At 62.4% G+C, this 18995-nt stretch overlaps 8 protein-coding genes across 8 annotated transcripts; all 8 read right to left on the bottom strand.

Moving 5' to 3' along the window:
- Positions 1-396: 396 nt before the first annotated feature.
- Positions 397-2580, bottom strand: LINJ_03_0170 (conserved hypothetical protein; the record flags this gene model as incomplete). Its single annotated transcript, XM_001462734.1, has 1 exon — positions 397-2580. The coding sequence occupies one exon, from the start codon at positions 2578-2580 to the stop codon at positions 397-399; it is 2184 nt and encodes a 727-aa protein (XP_001462771.1).
- A 289-nt stretch (positions 2581-2869) lies between these two features.
- LINJ_03_0160 (hypothetical protein) lies at positions 2870-3445 on the bottom strand (the record flags this gene model as incomplete). Its single annotated transcript, XM_001462733.1, has 1 exon — positions 2870-3445. The coding sequence occupies one exon, from the start codon at positions 3443-3445 to the stop codon at positions 2870-2872; it is 576 nt and encodes a 191-aa protein (XP_001462770.1).
- A 988-nt stretch (positions 3446-4433) lies between these two features.
- Positions 4434-6608, bottom strand: putative ABCF1 (ATP-binding cassette protein subfamily F, member 1; the record flags this gene model as incomplete). Its single annotated transcript, XM_001462732.1, has 1 exon — positions 4434-6608. The coding sequence occupies one exon, from the start codon at positions 6606-6608 to the stop codon at positions 4434-4436; it is 2175 nt and encodes a 724-aa protein (XP_001462769.1).
- An 870-nt stretch (positions 6609-7478) lies between these two features.
- LINJ_03_0140 (conserved hypothetical protein) lies at positions 7479-8414 on the bottom strand (the record flags this gene model as incomplete). The annotated part of the gene is made up of 1 exon (XM_003392138.1): positions 7479-8414. The coding sequence occupies one exon, from the start codon at positions 8412-8414 to the stop codon at positions 7479-7481; it is 936 nt and encodes a 311-aa protein (XP_003392186.1).
- A 1237-nt stretch (positions 8415-9651) lies between these two features.
- On the bottom strand, positions 9652-10071 carry LINJ_03_0130 (conserved hypothetical protein; the record flags this gene model as incomplete). Its single annotated transcript, XM_003392137.1, has 1 exon — positions 9652-10071. One exon carries the CDS (start codon positions 10069-10071, stop codon positions 9652-9654), a length of 420 nt encoding a protein of 139 aa, XP_003392185.1.
- Positions 10072-10946: 875 nt separating this feature from the next.
- Positions 10947-11495, bottom strand: LINJ_03_0120 (putative acetyltransferase; the record flags this gene model as incomplete). The annotated part of the gene is made up of 1 exon (XM_003392136.1): positions 10947-11495. The coding sequence occupies one exon, from the start codon at positions 11493-11495 to the stop codon at positions 10947-10949; it is 549 nt and encodes a 182-aa protein (XP_003392184.1).
- A 945-nt stretch (positions 11496-12440) lies between these two features.
- LINJ_03_0110 (conserved hypothetical protein) lies at positions 12441-15218 on the bottom strand (the record flags this gene model as incomplete). The annotated part of the gene is made up of 1 exon (XM_003392135.1): positions 12441-15218. One exon carries the CDS (start codon positions 15216-15218, stop codon positions 12441-12443), a length of 2778 nt encoding a protein of 925 aa, XP_003392183.1.
- Positions 15219-15965: 747 nt separating this feature from the next.
- LINJ_03_0100 (conserved hypothetical protein) lies at positions 15966-18641 on the bottom strand (the record flags this gene model as incomplete). The annotated part of the gene is made up of 1 exon (XM_003392134.1): positions 15966-18641. One exon carries the CDS (start codon positions 18639-18641, stop codon positions 15966-15968), a length of 2676 nt encoding a protein of 891 aa, XP_003392182.1.
- Positions 18642-18995: the final 354 nt, after the last annotated feature.

The raw sequence follows: 18995 nt of genomic DNA, 5'->3' as shown, positions 1-18995 counted from the left end.
TCCCGCGCATGTATGTAGATATATATCTCTATAGATATGTAATATGCATCGATTTATGTCGTTGACCGCTGCGCGTATGTAGGGCTACAGCTATCTATGTCGATGCCTATGCGTACGTGCATCGGTGTATGTGTGCGTGCGCGTGCCTGGGGCAACGGTGCGGCCCAATCGTTACCAGCACACCCTCACCTTTTATGCAGGGCCGCGAAAATGGGGTGAGTGGGTCGGTACGCGGATGCTGCGGCTGCTACCGTGTGGGCGCCTCTCCTATGCGCGCTATACCACAGGCGCGCACTGGTGCAAAACACCGCTTGCACTGTAGCGGCAGAACCCCCTCCCCCGCTCACGCGCCGGCCGCGCTTCAGGAATCATGACGATGCCGCTGCGGCGGTCTCGTCATTCACCGATGACCCCACTGGCATCTTCGTTGGCGTCGTCACTGTCGCTGCCGCCATCGGCGCCGTCGCCGTGTGTGTACAGCGGCCGCGGCTCTGCCCCGTCTTCGCGTGGTGTAGGCGTGGAACCGGCGGGGCAGCAGGAGGAAGCGACTGCCAAGCACTGCTCCATAAAGCCGGTGCCCAGGTGCTCCGCCGCTGCGAGGGCCGCCTGTGAATAAGAGAGTTGCCGCGAAGGGCACAGACTGCTGCCGTACACGAGGTATTGGGCCAGCGCATGTAGTGCGACCCCAGCCGCCTGTTGACACCGCTCGTGGGCCTTCTCAGTGACGTGAGCGGCGCTTGATTGAGCCGAAGATGGGGCACCACCGCCTGCGCGCGTACCAAAAAAGCTCTCCAGCATCTGACGGGTCGATGCAAACGGTGCCGCGGTGCTCTTCTCCCACGCTTTCTGCGCGGCGCTGAGCTCGGCAGGGGAGAGCACCCAAAGTCCCGCTACGTCGCCGTGCGTGAAGTGCCGACGTGTGCTGCACACCGTTGCCCCGTCAGCGCGCCGCTCCACGCACAGCTCTGGATCTTGCTCCCGCCGCCGCGGCTCCCCGACCACGGCGCATAGAAGCAGTCGCAGCACGGTGTCTACCACGCATACCACATAAACAGTCGACGCAGCGCTGCCCCTCACTGTCGGCGCGGCAGGGACGCTTCCGCGCAAGACGGACGAGGATGCCGTCTGCGGGTCAGCCACACCCTCGGCGGCGGCGCGTAGTACAACTGGGGTGAAGTCCAGCAGCTCCAATAGCCTGAGCGCCGTGCAGCCTCCATTGCTGTCCGCCACACCACACGCGTTGAGAGAGATGCGAAACACCGCCAGAGGTGAGGAGAGGTGGGGCGGCGAGGACAACGACGAGCGCGGGCAGAGGACACACGTGCACAGGGAGACTGTGGCATCTGCCGCCGTATTCCGCGTCTCGGTCGCCGTGTAGGTTGCCTTGGCAAACCCGCGAGCCCCGATCTCGCGGCGACGCGGACCACCTCGTCGTACCGTCGCTGTGGTGCTCCCTAGCAAAGGACTGGGCGAGTGTCCCAAGCTTGCACCACTCAGCTCCTCCAGCATGCGCACTGCTACCGCTGCCGGGCGTGACAGGGACGCCAACGGACTCGCTGCGGTTTCCGTCCGAGCGCGTTGCGAGCGGCAGGCACCCGTGAAGGACGACGGCGCATCGTATGGGCCCCGGCCGCGGCGACGCAGCTGCCCTTCTCGGCAGAAGCGCCGGTGCAGCGCGGCGTCCTCGTCGTTCTCGGCAGTGTACAACATGCGGCAGAGCGGGCAACGCGTGGCCATCGTCGGCTCCGCCTGACCTAGATCCAAGGTTGTCTGCGTAAGGTGTGGCGGCGGGCGACCGCGGCGCGGGCGTGGCGGCTCGGCTCCAGATGCCGTGGCAGCAGCAGACGCAGGAGCCGCAATGCCAAGCGAGGCAGGTGACACCGCAGGAGGAGGACTACGCGGAGAAGACAGATCGGCACCCCGTCTTCCATCGGCACCGAAGAGAAGCTCGCCGAGCAGCATGTCCGTCCCTTTATTATCGTCGTCGCTGCAGCAGCAGCAGCTGAACGCCCTCGTCGTGCTGTGCGGCTGCGTCGTACCTGCGAGCTCATCAACACGGTTGAGCAGGGAGAGGGATTCCCTGCTGCTGCTGATCGTGGCGGCGGTAGACGACGAAGGGAGGCCTGGTGAGCTGCAGCGGACGCTGTTGGCGGTCGATGAAAGCGAGGTTGTCGAGTTGGGCAATGCAGCCGCCTTTCGGGTTGGCGTGGCAGACGCCAATCGATTCAAGAGAGTTGGCTGACGTTGTCCTGCAGGAAACAATGGCGGCATCGTCGGCGATCGTGACCACGCTGCAGCGACAACTATGTTGAAAGCGGAGGCCTGTGAAGCACACACGGGTCCGCCTGCATGCGCTTCAGCACATGCTGTTGTGTTTCTATCCTTCTGGAAAACGCAAGGAAGGGAAGAAGGCGCTGAGGTAACCGCAAGCTTGCGCGTCCAGCCTTGCGAGGAGGGGAAGAAGAAGCATATCGCGTGCATACCCGGCGTGGACAACATCGCAGGATAGAACCTTGACGCGTACGCTCCTCGCCACGGCAGGCCCAGCCGCAGCCGTCTGTAGAGGAAGGAGAGCGCCATGGAAGGGAGGGACTTCTTCACGATTGGTGGCCGAGATAGAGAGCAAAAGTGGATGCACTGACGTCTTCAATAGACACGGCTTTCCTGTCAAGTTAGGGCCCGTGCGTGTGCGTGTTGTCACCTCCACGGGAAGGGATGCAGAAAAGAAACAGGCGTAAAACATAAGAAGACCGTCAAGCGCAGCGGCTCTCTGACGCGCAGGAGGTGCGGCGAAGTGCCTCAGAGACGTCGGTAGTGACGGGAGACCTAAGAGAAAGGGTTGGACGGACATGCCCGGTGAGCAAGTCCTTCAGCTCTGTTCTCCTTGTTCATCTATCATTAGACATGGCAGGAGATCCGGCGCCGCCAGCAACTCTGCCATGTCGACCGGTGCAGCCGCCTCAGCGCGTTTGGTGTTGGCTGCCGAGGAGCTGCCATCATCGGCTGCTGCCTTGCAAGGCGTCGTTGCCTCCTCCGCGCCCACCACTCCACCTCCCGTGTGACCTGCCTCTGCAGTGGCGCTCTCTCGGATGCCGTCGGCTGCCATTTGTGCATCGAAGGCATGCAGGGCGCGCACCGCATGCACGTAGCCAGTCATGAGGGTGCTTAGAGAGTCGCTGCTGGAATCGCTCTTATCAGAGTCGTGCGGCGATGAGCCTCGTGCAGCGTCACCCACATCCGCGCTGCAGGGGGAAGGCTGGGCCGTAGCCACAGGCGGCATCGTCTCGTACACACGGAATGTCTCCTGCTGCGGCTTTCCAGCCCAGTCATCGCTGTTGTTGAGTCGCAGTGCTGCCATCAGTAGTGTCAAGTCCTTCACGAGAAAAGCGTCGTCTTTCGAGTTGTCCGTGACGACAGCTCTCGGCGGCGAATACGGTGACGACATGGCGGGCGTGTCGGATGCGTACTTGTTGGTGCCCTTGAAGGTATGTCGCTGCCACTGTACAACAGTGTGCGCCTATCTATCGGTGTTTTGTGCACGCGCATGTCAGTGTGAGGAGCAGAGTGAGGGGATGGGCTGATCAATGTGCCGTGCATCTGGTGCGCGCATGAGAAGCTGCCGTGCAACCCCACACTCGCAGATGCTCTGAAGAATGCATGGAACGGCAGCAGTCGTCTGAAAGCAACAAGGAGGCTTGGTGGCAGGGCGCGAGAGGGAGGGAGGGAGGGAGGGAGGCATGCACTCTGCACGAGGGGGAGGGGGTGCAATGAGTGCCGCTAGAGCGCGCGCGTGCCTCTGTCCACAAAGGCAACATCATCAGGCGTTCCCAGCGGCCCCTACCCGCAGGCGATCCAGCAGCTGAAGCGAAACATGCGCAAGACAGACATGATGCATGGGGCCAGTTACGTGCGCGCTTGCATGGCGACAGGAAGCACGTGTCCGCCATACACACACACCTTGCCATAGCCGGACCAGCGGCACTTACAACGGCCACGCCTCACGACTGTCTTCTCCCTCTCCCTCTCCCTCTCCCTCTCCCTCTCCCGCCATGCCTTGTCCGCGTCTGTGGACGCGCTTGCCAAAACGTGTGCGCCGTCGGCGACTACGTCCCTCACTCTTATCTATTTTTTTAGCTGCCCACTTAAAACCTGTTTTCGCTCGATGTTGCCGCGGCACCATCAGCCGCCAACACCACCCGGCGGAGCAGCTTGGCCTACAGTGGCCGTACCGAGAGGCAACACGCACGTGAAGCGTATGTGCGTGCGTGTGTGTGTGTGTGTGCGGTCTTTGCTTCGTATTCAGTCCCGCAGTGGTCATCATCAGCTTGCCAGCCAGTCCGCCAACCCATACCCGTAGAGGGGCCCTTACCGCTTGCTTGAAGCGTCAAGCGTCCGCCCCCCACCCTCCCCACACCCCCGGCCGTTGGCTGCTTTCACTTCATCATCTTCATGACGTGCTTGCGGTACTCCGCGAAGTCACCATCGAACTTCTTCACGGTGTTGTCTTCGCAGACGAAGATGTCATCGCACAGGGACGTAATGAAGTACTCGTCGTGTGAGATGACCAGCAGCCCGCCGTTGTACGCTAGAAGCGCCTCGATGAGGGCGTTCACCGTGTCGATATCGAGGTGGTTCGTCGGCTCATCGAGCAGCAGCAGGTGCGGTTTCTGAAACGTGATCCAGGCGAGCACGAGACGCGATTTCTGTCCACCGGAGAGGGTGTAGATCGGCTGCAGCGCGCGCTCCCCTGACAGGCCCATGCTGCCGAGGTGCGCACGCAGTTGCTGATCCTCCATGTGCGGGAACTTGGAGCGGAGGAACTCGAGGGAGGACAGCTGCGGGGTGAGGCTTTCCATGTTGTGCTGCGCGAAGTGGGCGACACGGATCTTCTTGTTGCGCACCACCGTACCACTGCGCGGCTCAAGAGCGCCAGTGCACACGTTCATGAAGGTCGACTTACCGACGCCGTTCGCGCCGACGAGAACGATGCGCGAGCTCTCGTCGATGCCCATGTTTACGTCCTTGAAGAGGCTAACGCCGGGCTTGTAGCCGAACTCGCAGTCCACCATCTCGATGAAGCTGCCAGACACCGGCTCGGCATCCGGAAAGGTGAAGGCGAACTGCGGGTCGGTGACGACGTCGGCCACCATCTCCATCCGCTCAAGCGCCTTGATGCGCGACTGCGCCATCTTGGCCCGGTTCGCGTTGTAGCGAAACTTGTCGATGAAGGCCTGAATGTGCGCCCGCTGCTTCTCCTGGGCGGCGTGCTGCTTCTTCTGCTGCCGCTCCTGCTCCACCCGCGTGATCTCGAACTGGTCATAGTTGCCATTGTAGTAGTGCAGATGGTGGCCCACGAGGTGGATGATCTCGGAGCAGACGTTGTTGAGAAAGGTGCGGGAGTGGGAGACGACAATGAGCGTCTTTTGCCAGTCCCTCAGGAACTGCTCCAGCCAGAGCACGGCGAACAGATCGAGGTGGTTCGTCGGCTCATCCAGCAGCAGCACGTCGGGCTCGACGAAGAGAGCGCGTGCTAGCGCCACACGCATGCGCCAACCACCGGAGAGCTGCTTGGTCGGCGAGGTCATCATATCCTGCGTGAAGCTCAAGCCATGCAGGATGGTGGCCGCGCGCGCCTCGGCGCTGTGGGCGTCGATTGCGTCCAGTCGAGCGTACACCTCGTTCAGCCGCGCGTTGGCCTCCGTGTCGTTCTGCTTCAGCAGCTCCTGCTCCTCGCGCAGCAGCTGCGCCCGCTCGACATCGGTGGCCAGCAGAACCTCCAGTGGCGTCTCTGCCCCCGCGACGATCTCCTGCTCTACGTGCAGAATCTGCATGAACGGACTCACACCCTCCAGCTCGCGCTCTGCCAGGGCACGCAGCAGTGTCGTTTTACCCGCACCGTTGCGACCGATGAGGCCGTACTTGTGCCCTGTCAGCAGCACTAGGTCCGTGTCGTCCAGTAGCACCTGCTTCCCGAGCTGGATGTGAATGGCCTCGCAGCGGATGTCGGTGCTGTAGCTCGTGCCCTCGCCCTTGTGATGAATCTTCGTCACGGCCGTTGTGTTGGAGATGCCACGCTTGCGCAGGAACTCCTCGTATTCCTCAGCGAGCATCGCCTTCTTCTCATCCTCCTTGCGCTTCTTGCGCATGTCCTTGGCTGCGCTGCGCTTCGTCTCCCACGTCCAGTCCTCGTTCGTGTTCGCCGTCGTAACCTTGCCGACACTCTTGATCATTGTGGCCCGCTTCAGACTCTCCTCGTACTGGCGGCCGATGTTGACGGCGCTGGCGAGCCGGCTCGACTCCTCGCTTGGTTTCTTCGTGATACCTTCCTTGAGCATCTGCTGGCAGATGGCCGCGGTGCTCTTGTTTAGCTTTTCTTCGCAGTCGCTGAAAACGTCGAACTCGCGGAAGTACAGCTTCATCGTCTCCTCGATGATCTCCTCCGGCAGGTACGACTCCGACGAGGTCTGCCCCTCCAGCATCTTGAGCATGTACTCGAGGACGCAGTCATCGATCTTGCGCAGCCCCAGTTCCGGGATGTGGCTCACAAAGACTTTCACCACACGCTCATCGTACGTGCTGAGGATTCGCTGCAGCTGCACCAAGTCCATCGCTGCTGGTGTTGCAGTGGAGCCTTGTCTGTTTATGCGTATGAGTGGCGAGGCGAGAGGGGGAGGGTCGCAGACGATACGTGTTTCGTGTGTGCAGGATGACCTCTCTGATGGCGAAAATGGGGGGGGGGGCGGTTAGGTGCACCACAAGGTTGCTGCGGGGTCGTCCAAGAGAGAGAGACAGAGGGGTGAGTCGGTGAGAGAGTACGTAAAGTCGAGCATGTGGGGATGCTTGTATACGCGTGAACGCACCTGGGGCCGCGCCATCGCCCGCTCAGAATGACACAAACGCACAAGACACACACCACACCGAGTCGTACGCACTGGTGTGGTCGCAAAGGACGAGAAGAGGGAGAGAGACGCGAGCTTGCTGCAACTGTTCTCCCAGCGCCACAGTACCTCTGTAAGAGCGATAGACCTTGATAAAGGAGTTGGCCAGGAGGGTTGGGTTCGGGCCCCAAGTCTGTGTGTGCACGTCTGATGGAGAGACGGAGATGGACGAGGTGGAGGGGCAAGCAGGGGGGGGGGCAAAGAAGACTTCGTGAGAGCACTGCTCAAGCACGCCGTCACGCCTCCCTTCCCCCACCACCGCCGCTCACCTTCCTCTACTGCCGCCTACCCCCCAAGCCCTTGCTATCATCACTCCATCCATGAAGCCACGTCATCGCCAATGCACCAAGCACCATCAACGCCTACACCATCCCTTGCAGCCCTCCACACACGCACACAATACACCCATGCTGTATGCGAGAGAGACAGCCAGCGAGTACGCACACGCGCCCAAAACAGCGCCATCCGCACGTCTTCTTTTCTTTTCCCCGATGGCAGCGGCTGCTGTGGCAACGCGGGCGCATCATACACGTGCGCAGGTCACTTCTTCTTCGCGCTGCCCTTTGCCGCCTCCGCACCCTTCGCCCGCTTCTGCTTAAAGGCGATCAGCTGCTCCCATTTATAGTCGTCGATCGCGATCGGGTTCAGCACGCGGCCCTCAGCGCTCATACGGTCCGCTGCCAGCCACGCCTGCTCCATCACCATCTGAATCAAGTCCTGCGCCTTGACGCCCTCGATCAGCGGTGGTACGTAGACGCTGCCGTCCAGCCACGTCACCTCAATCTTCGGGGTTATGTGGTCGATGGAGTAGTAGAGGAACATCTTGTCGTTCGGGAACGGCGAGCGGGCGCTGAGGCCGCGGCGGTAAAAGTCGAGGGCCGCCTTCTGCAGGGTGTGCCCGTAGCCGAAGAGCAGCGGCGACACCGTCACGGTCACCTTCTCCATGTGCATAAGGAAGAGATGCTTGTGACTCGTCTTGGGCGCTACCACGGCAAGCGGCCGCTTAGCACCCGTGTGCTCCGGCGTGTGCTCCGGGTACTGGACCTCCCTCTCCCACATGCTCGGCGCCGAGAGCGGGTTGTGCCACGACTTGAAGACCCACTGCGGCTTCGAGTTCGGGCCGACGTACTGCACCGTCGGCAACGGCTTGCGCTTCAGCTTGCCTCGCTGGACGGAGAGAAACTGAAACTCGCGGCCACCGCGGCCGTAGTCGGTGGGGCACTTGGCGTGGGCGTAGTGCTGGTGGTACATGGTGTTCGTATTCCCCTCACCCCAGCGCGCCGGTGTTGCCTGGTTGTATGTGTACTTGTCATGGTTGCCGCGCCACATGGCGTAGTACGGCAGCGGGTATACCAGGCCATTCAAGTGGCCGACATGCGGGCGGAGCCGGGGCTGGCGGGAAAGGGCCACCTGCGGGGCACAGAGCCCCAGCTTCTTGAGATTCGCAAAGGTGTAGTGCGACGCTGGTGCGGCCATCGGCGAGCGACGAGAGCAGCAGGAAGCGTGTGCGTGGCTCCAGGAGTGAGGCAAACCACCAAGGCCACGCGCGCGAACTTGTGTTACTGCGCCGGTGGCCGGAGACAACTGAGGTGGAGATCGAGCGAGAGAGAGCGAGCGAAAAGGGAAAATCGATGCAACGGGGGCGTTCGGAAAGGGGCGAGGGGGCGTATCCGCGGCTTTGGCCACACGTCCCAAGGGAGACGACGACGGAGGGGCTGCATACGACGCCAAGGGAGTCAAGTGGTAGGGTAGGGAAAGGAAGAGCTCAGAAGGCGAGGGGGCCCTCAGACCTCCTTCTGCCCTGAGCTTCTCTCTTTCTCTCTGTTCAGTTCCTTCAACTGTACGCGTCCTAGCAAGCTCCTCGAGGTCGTGTACACCCACACATTCCCGCCACGAGAGGGGCGGCACTTCAACGAGCTGATGGGGAGGGGGTGAAGCAGAGAGACCAGCAAGCGTGCCTCTATCCATGCACTACGGCTCGCAGCCATGCACAGAGATCCATGATCGTCCCAGCTGCACGTCATTCTGTGGTGATGGCTGCCGGAGATGAGCAGCGCCGTTGACAGCTGGTCCTTCTTTTATGCGTGCGCTCGATGGCGAGAATGTGCTAAAGCACATGCAAGTGAAGCGCTCCGTTCCTCCCCCACCTTCGTCGCAGCGGCCGCCTCACAAAGAACTAATCTACATGGTGGGCAGCAGGGAAGGTAGGAGGGAGGGAGGGAGGGAGGGAGGGCGAGGACGGTGGCGCAGCCCGCACTTGGCAAGCATTGCCGCGCAAGCGAGCATGCGGAGGAAAAGCAGTCGGTAAGGAAGGCGCCGGCGGCGGGAAACGGGGGCGCACCATTGCTGCCTCGTTCGCGTCACCCCTCCCCTCCAGCCGTTCCTCCCTTTCGCGCCCTCTCAGCTCCCCTCCCTTCCATCTGTCGGCAGCACGCGCGGGCGTGCGTGCACACAGAAAAATCACGGCGGGTCGTGCCCACGGCCACAGGGCTCGAGAGAGGCAGAAGGGCATGGAGAGACTGACTGTGCATGCGGGGGGGGACGCAGCAGCAGGAGAGCACCATTGCGCACGACGACGTGTTGGCCAGTCCCAGTCGACTGTGCGTAGCACGACCGAGCGGACGATGGAGGTCTGATAATACACACACCTACAACGGACGGACGGACGGACGGAGAGTGGGTGATGACACCGCACCGCATGCTGCCGCTTCCATTAAGTGCGATGAGTGGCGAGCCCGCGTGCGCCGAGTTGTATCTCCCACTCCTTGCGCTCGCGCTGGTAGAGTTCCTGCAAGGCGGTACGCCGCTCGCGAGTCAGAGTCTCACACTCCAGCTGTGAAATTGCTACGGACTGCTCAGCACCACCGCTGCCCCCGGCTGCAAGCGTGGCGCCATTGCCGCGATGCTGGCCGGGCTTCTTGGCAAACATCTTTAAGCGAATGCGGGCACGCTCCTCTTCCTCGTTACAGCGCAGGCGCTCCTCACGCTGCACGGCCTCCTTGATGTAGTGGAAGACGTTGTCCGGCAGGTTGTCGCGGCGCTTCTCCACGTCGTGCACAGCGCCGTACCGGCCACCAGGGCGGATGCCCGTGATGTACGACTCACGGCTCTCTCCGGAGGGGTAGTAAGGCATGTGCTTGAATAAAACCTCGTTGGGGTTGAGGGATGGGTGGCAGCGCAGGGGAGCACTGCTGTCGAGCTCGCAAACGGTTAGGGTGGCTGAAGGGGCACGTGAAGACAAGACGGCGGGGGCGGCGGGGAAGGGGCGCATAAACGCGAAGACACGCGAGGGGCGGGCAGCGCAGCGCACAGGCAACATCCGTTCGAAACAAAGGAAAGGGGCAGAGAAGAGCGACAGAGGGTTCAGCAGGGGAGGAAGGGATGGACAACAGAATGAGGGGGAGAGGCATGGCAATGTCGGTGCTTGCGGTACGCTACGCACACTGGACCGAGTACATCGGCGTGAGGCTGTCATAGAAAGAATACGCCAGTCATTTCCGTCTTTCTCTCTCTCTCTCGAAGATACACCCCAGAAGGTGCGAAAGGGAGCGAGGCAAGCGCCGAGGGGGGCGAGGTGCACGCACACGCCAGCGCATCGGCGCACCATCCTTCACTTCTTTTATGCTTCTCTTTCGAAGCGACCGCCGCTGGCGTACGTCAAAATGAAAAAGGCGGGAGGTGCGTGCGTGTGTGTGTGTGCGTGTGCCAGCACACAGGGGCGTGGGTGTGGCTGTGCACTCGCCACGACACACCTCCGGTGCTCGTAACGGTGAGCCGTCTTCGGAAAGTGCGCGTTGGAGGGGTGAGGGCGGCATCGGCGCCTTCTCGCCATGATCGAGCTGCAGGATGCAGTGGCGTCGAGGACCATCGCAGACGCTCCGACACGCACACGACCACACGCGGTGGCCCCACTCCCCTGCCATCCTTTATCCCCCAATCACACAAGCGCACGCGCGTCGAGAATGCCACCGGCGGCTGCCGCGCGCACACAGACAGTATAATTACCGCTTACTTGAATTTCTTGTGATGCTCAAAGTGCGGCTGCGGCACGACGCGGCGCAGCAGAATGGCGTTGCACTCGTCGAGGTCGGTGTAGTAGTTCTCCACCAGCTGCACCTCCTCAAAATTGAACTGGCGGTAGAACTTCAGTGCTGGCGATCCGACCTGGACATGCAGCGTGACCGCCACGATGCGGTTGCGGGTGTCGTTGTGCACGGCCGACAAAACCGTCTGCAGCAGTCGGGAGCCGATGCGCAGATGACGGTACGCCTCCAGAACTCCAATGGTCATAATGTAGAGGACGTACTCGCCGTCCGTGGCCGTTTTCTCTAGGCGGCACGTGATGGAGCCGACAAGGATGTCGTGGTAGAAGGCGAGCTGGTTGAACTCGTGAAAGCTGTTGCGGACGTAGTCGTTGTAGTAGCTCTCTGTGTACTTCACAGGAAAGCAGTAGTCGTCCAGCACCTTGATACGTTCACACAGGCGCGAGTCGTTCATGGGACGGATGTGCAGGCCCTTCAGCGGGGGGAACGTCTGCTCCTCGTACGGCACCGACATCAGCGTAGAGCGACTACAGCGAGAAGGTGGTGGTGCTCTTGTGCGCGCGGCGTGCGAGAGAGGTAGACGGGGATGTGAGAGAAGAGGGTGAGGGCGCTTGCTGGTGTGAGTCAGGGTCCTGGGGACGTTGTTGGGGCGACGACACAGCGCCCGTAGAGGAAGACAGCGCGCGAGGGAAGAAGAGAAGTCGTCAGTGCAGTTATTCGGTGTGCGCTGCCACTCATACGCGCGTGTGTACGCCGCGCTTGCCGCATGCATTGTGCGACCAAGATGCGCGCGAGGCAGACTCGAGCGAGAGGAGAGAGTGGAGTCGGAGCGCAACTCGACTCGACGAGCCAACCACATGGAGTCGTCGTGGCGCGTGCAACAACCACAAAGGTGCATCACAGGAGAGTCCGAGGGGATCGCACGCTACACACGGGGGACTCTCCCCCAGCACGCATGAGCGACCGGTTGCACACGCATGCAGACACGCAGACGCAGCGCCTAACCCGTCTCCGTCTGTTCCCGTTCAACCGCGGCCGTGAGCGCCGCCAATCGATGCGATCCCATATCACCGCGCTCTATCTTGAAACCTGCAACGCAGCAGCGGTTCCGCAGCGCTGGCTCGCTCTCGCACTATGCTGCGATGCACATGTCTCTCCTTCCAACTGCTTTCTATGTGTTCCCCTCGTCAACCACAACATGGACCACCCCCCACACGCGCCACCGCCCCAAAAGAGTCACATGCGCGTAGGGAGGGACCGTGGCGATGACGGTGGTGCGGGGGAGAAGCCCTCTCTGCTCACATCGATAACCCCCTCCGCGCGGCCCAAACGACCGCCGCCAGACACCGCCAGTGCCCGCGCGCGCACCATCTTCGGCGCTTCACAATCACATCGACCTCGCCGGGACAATCAACTGGCGCATGCCGACTGTCCACCGCATCCCGCACGATGGCGCAGTTTAGCTGTCCAACAGCGACTCCATCCCCTTCAGAAAAGCCTTCGCCGCGCTCACGCGCTTGTTGTGTGCCGATGCAGGGAGCTGGGGAGGCGCAGGCAGAGCAGTCACCGCCACGCTTTGGTCGGTGCCAGCGACAGCGCACGGCGCCGGCGGCGAGATCATCACCGTCCCCTCTGTATCGGTATCGGTGCCATCGTCGTCCTCCTTGTCCGCCGAGATGTGTGCAGGCAGTGCTGAAGAGCACCGAGGAGATGACGGGAGCCGTGAAGGGAGGAGGCACGCCACAGCTGGCTCACCAGCCTCGATGTGCTTCACCGCCTCGTGTGCTTGCGACGGAACACTACCGCCTGCGTCAACTTGCGTTGCTGCATCCACCGCAGCTGCCGCGACGACTGGGCGTTGAGCAGGCGCGCGCCTGTCGACAAGCTGCTGTGGGGGTCCAGTCAGCTGACCGATGTGCTCGGAAATAAACGTCTCAAGGATACGCCGTACAACCGTGGCTCTCGTTCCTACGCTGTCCTTGGCAACATCCGCCGATTCCTGCGGCTGCGACGCCTGATCCGCTTGTGCCCGCGCCGTCGATGCAGACAGATCGCGAAGAAGAGTTCGGCGCAGCTCGCTCACAACAGCAGTGGCAACCACGCTTTCGTCGCGCTCAGCTGCGTGCCCGTCGCCTGTGAGACTCGCGTACAACCACGAGGTGAGCTGCTGCGCTACAGCGTCCTTCGAAGGGGCCGCACCGCCGGGCCCATGATCCCCCGTCTTGGGAGGCGACGAAGAAGCAGAGCGAGACGCTGGCGACAGAGAGTGCAAGGGATTCACAGAGGCAGCCGCAGGGAGTTCGCTCGTCCCATCTTCTGCTGGTGCTGCCGCACGCTGCCCCTCGTCAGCCAAGGGCGACCTTTGGCCTCTCTCTGCCACATCGGCACGGTCCGTGGCCACCGCTCTCCGCTCGCCGCAGCGGCCACTGTTGCTGAGTCGCAGAAGACGGGCCCGCTCCGCCGCCAGCTCGCGCCGTGTGTCGGCGAGCTGGGTTTCGTAGAAGGTCTTCATGCGCTCGTACTGTGTCTGTAGCGTTGCCACTTCGTCGCTGTGGTGCGAGGCGCGCGTGCGACCCGATCGCTTCTCTTTCTCGAGACGCTCGAGCATGGCTCCCTCGCTCTCTCGCAGGGCGTCGCGCTCGAGTCGCAGCTGCGACAGCTCCGCCAGCTGCTGCGAGATCACGCGCCGGGCCTCAGCCAGCTGTCCCTCTGCGCGCTTGCACACCCGCCGAAGCGTCTGACACTCCTTCTCTAGCTGCTCCTTCGCCACGAGGCTGTCATGTAGCTGGGCGGTCGTGGAGTCCAAGTCCTGCTGCGATGCCGCACAGCGCTGCGGCGAGGCAGGCGAGGGGAAGGGACGGACTCGCCCACCGCTGCGGAGGCGTTCGGCTGCACCGCCTGTGGCGGGGGTGGCGTGCAGAGAGGCGTACCCGACTTGCCGATGGACCTGCTCTGGAGTGCGCACAGAGGCGTCCGCCACCCGACAAGCACGACAGGAGTCCTCCATTACCGGCGGCACATCGCCGTTGGTGTCATCCGTGCCCTCAGTGCGCTCCTCCGCACGGGCAGGTGATCCAAGAGGGTGCCGCGGTGACTCTGCTGCCCTTGAGTGATTGTGGCGCGGCTCTGCGCAAGCGCTCCTAGGCCCTGACAGTGCGGCACGCGACACCGCCATCGCAGGCTGAGGAGGGTTTGCGGTTGTCGGATTTGCAGTGGCTCGCCTCATCGGCTGCGGCGGCTGTTCGCGAGGACGCTCGTTGGGGGAGTTGTCAAGAGTAATCGATGAGACACCGATGGATGCGTTCGCAGCGACCGACTGAGCGGCGCCGCCGCAGCGGCCTTGGTGCGACGGCGAGCCGTTGACGCTGCTGCACACGCTCATTATTGCTGCGGAGTGTGTCGTCGGCGCCTTCACGGCCGCGAGCGGTTCCCTCGCCGAGTTGTGCGGGCCTTGAGTGAGTGCACGCTGCGACCTTGTCTTTGCCGTCTTTGGTGTCGCCAACGACGAAGGTGTGTGGGCTGCAGCCGGGGGGACGCCAGTGCTGCTTACCCGAGAAGTCTGCACGGCGTTCTCGTAGTCCGCGGCGCGCGTCAGCGGCGCGCCATCTAGCGAAACGAGAGATGGCTGCAGCTCGGCCAGGGTTTGCCGATACCGCCGTGCGCGGGTGACCGGGTTGCCCACCAAGTTCAGCAGCTGCAGGGACGGCGTGGTGGACACAAACAGCAACTCATCCACGTCTTCAACGTAGTTGTTGCTCAAAGACGCAATACGCAAGGAGCGCAGCTCCTTCAAGCCACTTGTGCGGTCGATGCGGTTGTCGTCGGCGCGCAGCACTTCCAGAGGAACGCGCGAGTGCAGGCCGGCGAGACTCGTGAGCCGATTGAAGCTCACATCCAGCTCCCGTAGATGCACGAGTTGGCTGACACAGTCGAGGTGCTCGAGTTTGTTGTGCGCGAGGTTCAGCTGCGTCAAGCTCAGCGGCAGCCCGCCGACAAGGGAAATGCGGTTGTAGCTCGCGTTGAGGCGAGTGAGGGAGCGGAGCGGCTGCAGGCTTGTCAGCTCCTGCAGCTCATTTCGAGAAAGGTCAAAGGCAGTAATAACGGAGAGCATCTCACACTCTTGGGGAGTAGAAAAGACGGCGGGCAGGTCAATGCATCGAATGCCGCGGCCTCGACCGCAGACCTCGACCTCCTCCGACCCACCAGAGCCCCGGCTGCTGCTTGCTGTCACTGACATGTGCCCTTCCGTCCTTTGCAGTGCCCACTAGCCGAGACCGTGTTTGTCGTTGTGGTGTGGCCAACGCGAGTGCAGGCGGTTGATCTCTGCGCGTAGCACGGCCGTATTGCGCATCTGCATGCTGGCACACAGAGAGAGAGACCCTCAGACCCCTGCGTGTCGCTGTCCACTCGAGTCACCGGCACCACTTGGACTAGTACCTTAGCGGGTGTGTTGTGTGTAGCGGCCCTAGGGAGAGGCATCGGGGTTGGAAGAGGAGAAGCAGCAGTGAAGTGAAGCGTTGGAAGAAGCGTGCACAGGTGCATCGTACACACTTGGCTGAGCGACACAACACAGCGAGATGGAAAAGAGGGTGGGTGGGTGCGCTACAAACCATTGTAGGGCCTGGGAGGGCAGGAAAGGACAGCTGGACGCCGGAGACGGCCGCCGCTGCCGCCATGAAATGAATGAGCACAACGGAAGCTGACGGCACGCGCTGAGGAAAGCAAGAAGCGGCTCACGACAACCTTGTACACTCAACAGAAGGCACTGCCATCTATGAGAACAGCCGCACAGGCTTCTTCCCCATCACCCCGACATATAGAGAGTGAGAGGGGCTGCAACACATCTATTAGACTGTCGATGCTCATGTGACATCCAGGAACTGTGGCGAGGGAGGACGAAGGGGTCGCGGCGGTGTGTGCGTTCGCCTGCCCCCTCCCCCTTCAGCCGCCACAACGAGTAAGCAAGTAGAAGCACCCGCCGTGGTCATGCCGAGAATTCTTCTCCCTCCCGGAGCTGCAAGAGCGAGGTGAGCCCGCGGGGTGCGCGGGCAGGGCCTGGCGAATACGTCGCACTCGACGGCTTGCACTCGTAACGCGCAGTGCTCGTCCCCGCTGTACTGCCGTCTGCAACAGCAGCAGACTTTCTGTGGAGATCATCGCTGAAAAACGGCGTGGCTGCGGTGCTCGCGTAGGTAGACAAGCTCGGCGACGCTTTCGTCACCTTCACTACATCCGCGTACACCGAAGGACCCTTCTCCCCTTGCAGCGACGCCAATGCGTCGTGCAGACGCGTCACGTCTCTGAGGAGTTCCACGCGCTCTTCCTGTAGATGCGCCACGAGTGTCTGCAGCGACCTGCACGGTGCAGGCGATCCAGCTGTTGCCTCTATTTCCTCATGGTGCGTGCTCGTCGTCACCTCCTGCTGGCCATCCTCCACCAGCTGCTGCGTCAGCGACTCTACGACGCCGTAGTGCTCTTCCCGCTGACGCAGTCGCTCCTCGACTTCCTCAGCTGAGCGGCATTCCGTGATCGCGTAGGAAGCTTGCTCCGCTGCGTAGACGGACGCGCATAGCGACTTCCACAGTCGCTCCCGCCGAACCGCCCGCTGCACCGTCGCGGCGTTGTTTGCCTGCGCTCCCTGCAGTGCTGCCGCCAGCTGGTGCTCCCGCGCATGAAGGGCCTCCAGCTCCGCATAATGAGCGCTACGCAACGCAGTCATCTCTTCGTGATCGGCGCCTCCGCTGTCAGCGATGTCGAAGTTGCTACCCGGTGAAACCGCAGAGAAGGAAGCCGCGACCGTCGACTGACTCCGCTGTACCGCCGTGCACGCCTCCCTATTGGCGGCGGAAGAATTCGCGACCGCGGCCGCACCCGCACCAGCGGCCGGGAGCGTAGTGCTCCACAGGCGCAGTAGGCCCACCGCCGCCATCAACCGCCCCTCCATTGTGTGGTGCGCTGCGACGATCGACCACAGCCATCGCTGCATCTGCTTGCGATTGCGCGGCGCCTCCTGCAGGTGCTCCAGCATAAGGCAGTGCAGCAGGTTTGCCTTCTCATGCACATCTACGACGGTAGTCCCCGTCTCGTCGTCGACGATGTCCGCTGTCAGTGCCGCGATCTCCGCCTCCAGCGCAGCCCTGTCCATCGTAGCTCCTGATGGTGGTAGGGGTGGGGGTGCTGCTGGTGCGGGAGAGGGAGACGACGGCGCTTGTCGCTTGTCGCTGGCTTCGCGGTAGGCGCGCAACTGTGTCTCTAGCTCCTCGATGCGGTCAGCGTAGCGCAGCTGCAGTTGTGCTGTGGATGTACCATCCGTTATGTCACCTCTTTGCGCTGTTTCTGCCGCCGCTGCTGCACGCGGACTGGGGCTGCGCAGGTGGCTCCCGCTGCTGGTGGCAGCTGAGGCGGTGCCGGCAGCGCGCGTGTTGGCGAGAAGAGTCAGCAGCTGCGCCACCTGCATCTGAAGTGACTCGCACTCTGCCTCCTTTGACTGCAGTGCAGCTTCGAGCGCCGCGTCGCGTGCGCGTGAGGACGACACCGCTGACCCCCGGGACCCGGTCGCGGCGCTCACCGAAGAGGCAGAGCGGTAGGGCATACGAGACGCCTGTGCGACAGCCGCGTCTGCCGTGCCGGAGGACTGACATGACATAGCAGTCATTGTCGAAGAATGGGAATTCCCAGATGAGCGCGATGACGATGCGCTACGCCGTGATGAGCTGCGCTGATTTGGGGCCCTTGGCTGGGATACACCACACGCCTCGGCGCTGCGTGTGCGCCTCTCAGAGCTGCATTGGCGCTCCAGCCGGCAGAGGTCGACAGACGGGCTCACATTGTCGCTGCTCGACAGTCTCGATGTGGAGGAGCGAGTGGACTGTGTCGATGCGTTGTGCAGTGGTGGCCGCGGCGGTGGTGAGTCTGCCCTGCCTTTACAACACGGCGTAGAAGACGACGCCGCAGAGGGTGAGGAGAAGGATGCGGGTTTCATGCTACTCGGGCCGCCGATTCCCGACTGCTGCTCCGTCGTGCGTGAATGTGCACGTTGAGTCGCAGGGAGGTTGTGCATACTGTTGGCGCTGCCTGTACGCCGCCGCGCAAACATCGAGCGGTAGGTGCGGGCTGCCTCCTCCTCCTGTGCCATCTCCGCCTCCGCAGTTGTGTGGAAAACCGGGTGCACGCGTAGCGTCTGCGCCAGCGGCTCCGGCACCGCAGCCCATTGAAGTGCGCCCCCCAGCAACAGGGTGGCGATGCAGTCGGTCGACTGCAGGTAGGTGGTCACCTCCTCGGCCACGTCGAGCGCGAACTCAGCCGAGAAGTCCGGCCGCTTCGAGAGGTGATGGAAGAAGTAGAAAAGGACGAGCGTACTGAAGCCGCACTCGACGCTGCCGGCTTGGAGGGCGGCAGGATCGAGGAACGAGAGCGGGATGTGCAGCCTTGCAAAGCGGCGAAAGAGTTGCTCCCAGTTGGCGTGTGCCCGCTGCGTGCTGGAGTGTGTCTGCGATGGTGCTGGGCGAATGCGAAGGTCAGGGAAGACGAGGTTGAAGAGGCAGCAGAGCACCTCGCCGTCTGCCAGGCTGCTGTAGTCGCTGAGGCGCCGTGAGCTGTAGCGGTCTGCGAAGGAGAAGAGCTCCTTGCGCCCAATCACAAGAGCCGGCGTGCCTTTCATCTTTCTATGAGCATGTGTGCGCTTGCAAACGCCTACGCACCTTCCGTGCTTATCCGGCACGCGCGAGAAGAGGGGAGGGGGTGCAGCGATGTGGCGCACGGTAGCGTCGTGCCTTTTCAGATCCGGCACAGCCGGAGCGGCAGAGAGTCACGAGATGCATCGGTGTGGTTGCAACGGGAGGGAGGGAGGGAGGCGGAGAGGGACGAGGACAGCAAAGAAGTTGTGGAATGAAGGGACAGCCCTCACCGCGAATGAAAAAGGGAGGGGGAGGGAGACGACAGGCGGGCCCCGATTCGCCGCTTGCATCTTCTCTGGTGTGTGTGTGTGTGCCATCACACCCGCTCACCACAACTC

Source organism: Leishmania infantum, chromosome 3 (genome assembly GCF_000002875.2).
Source record: "Leishmania infantum JPCM5 genome chromosome 3".
In the NCBI taxonomy this organism is placed as follows: domain Eukaryota; phylum Euglenozoa; class Kinetoplastea; order Trypanosomatida; family Trypanosomatidae; genus Leishmania; species Leishmania infantum.
This window is presented reverse-complemented; position numbering and strand designations above follow the sequence as displayed.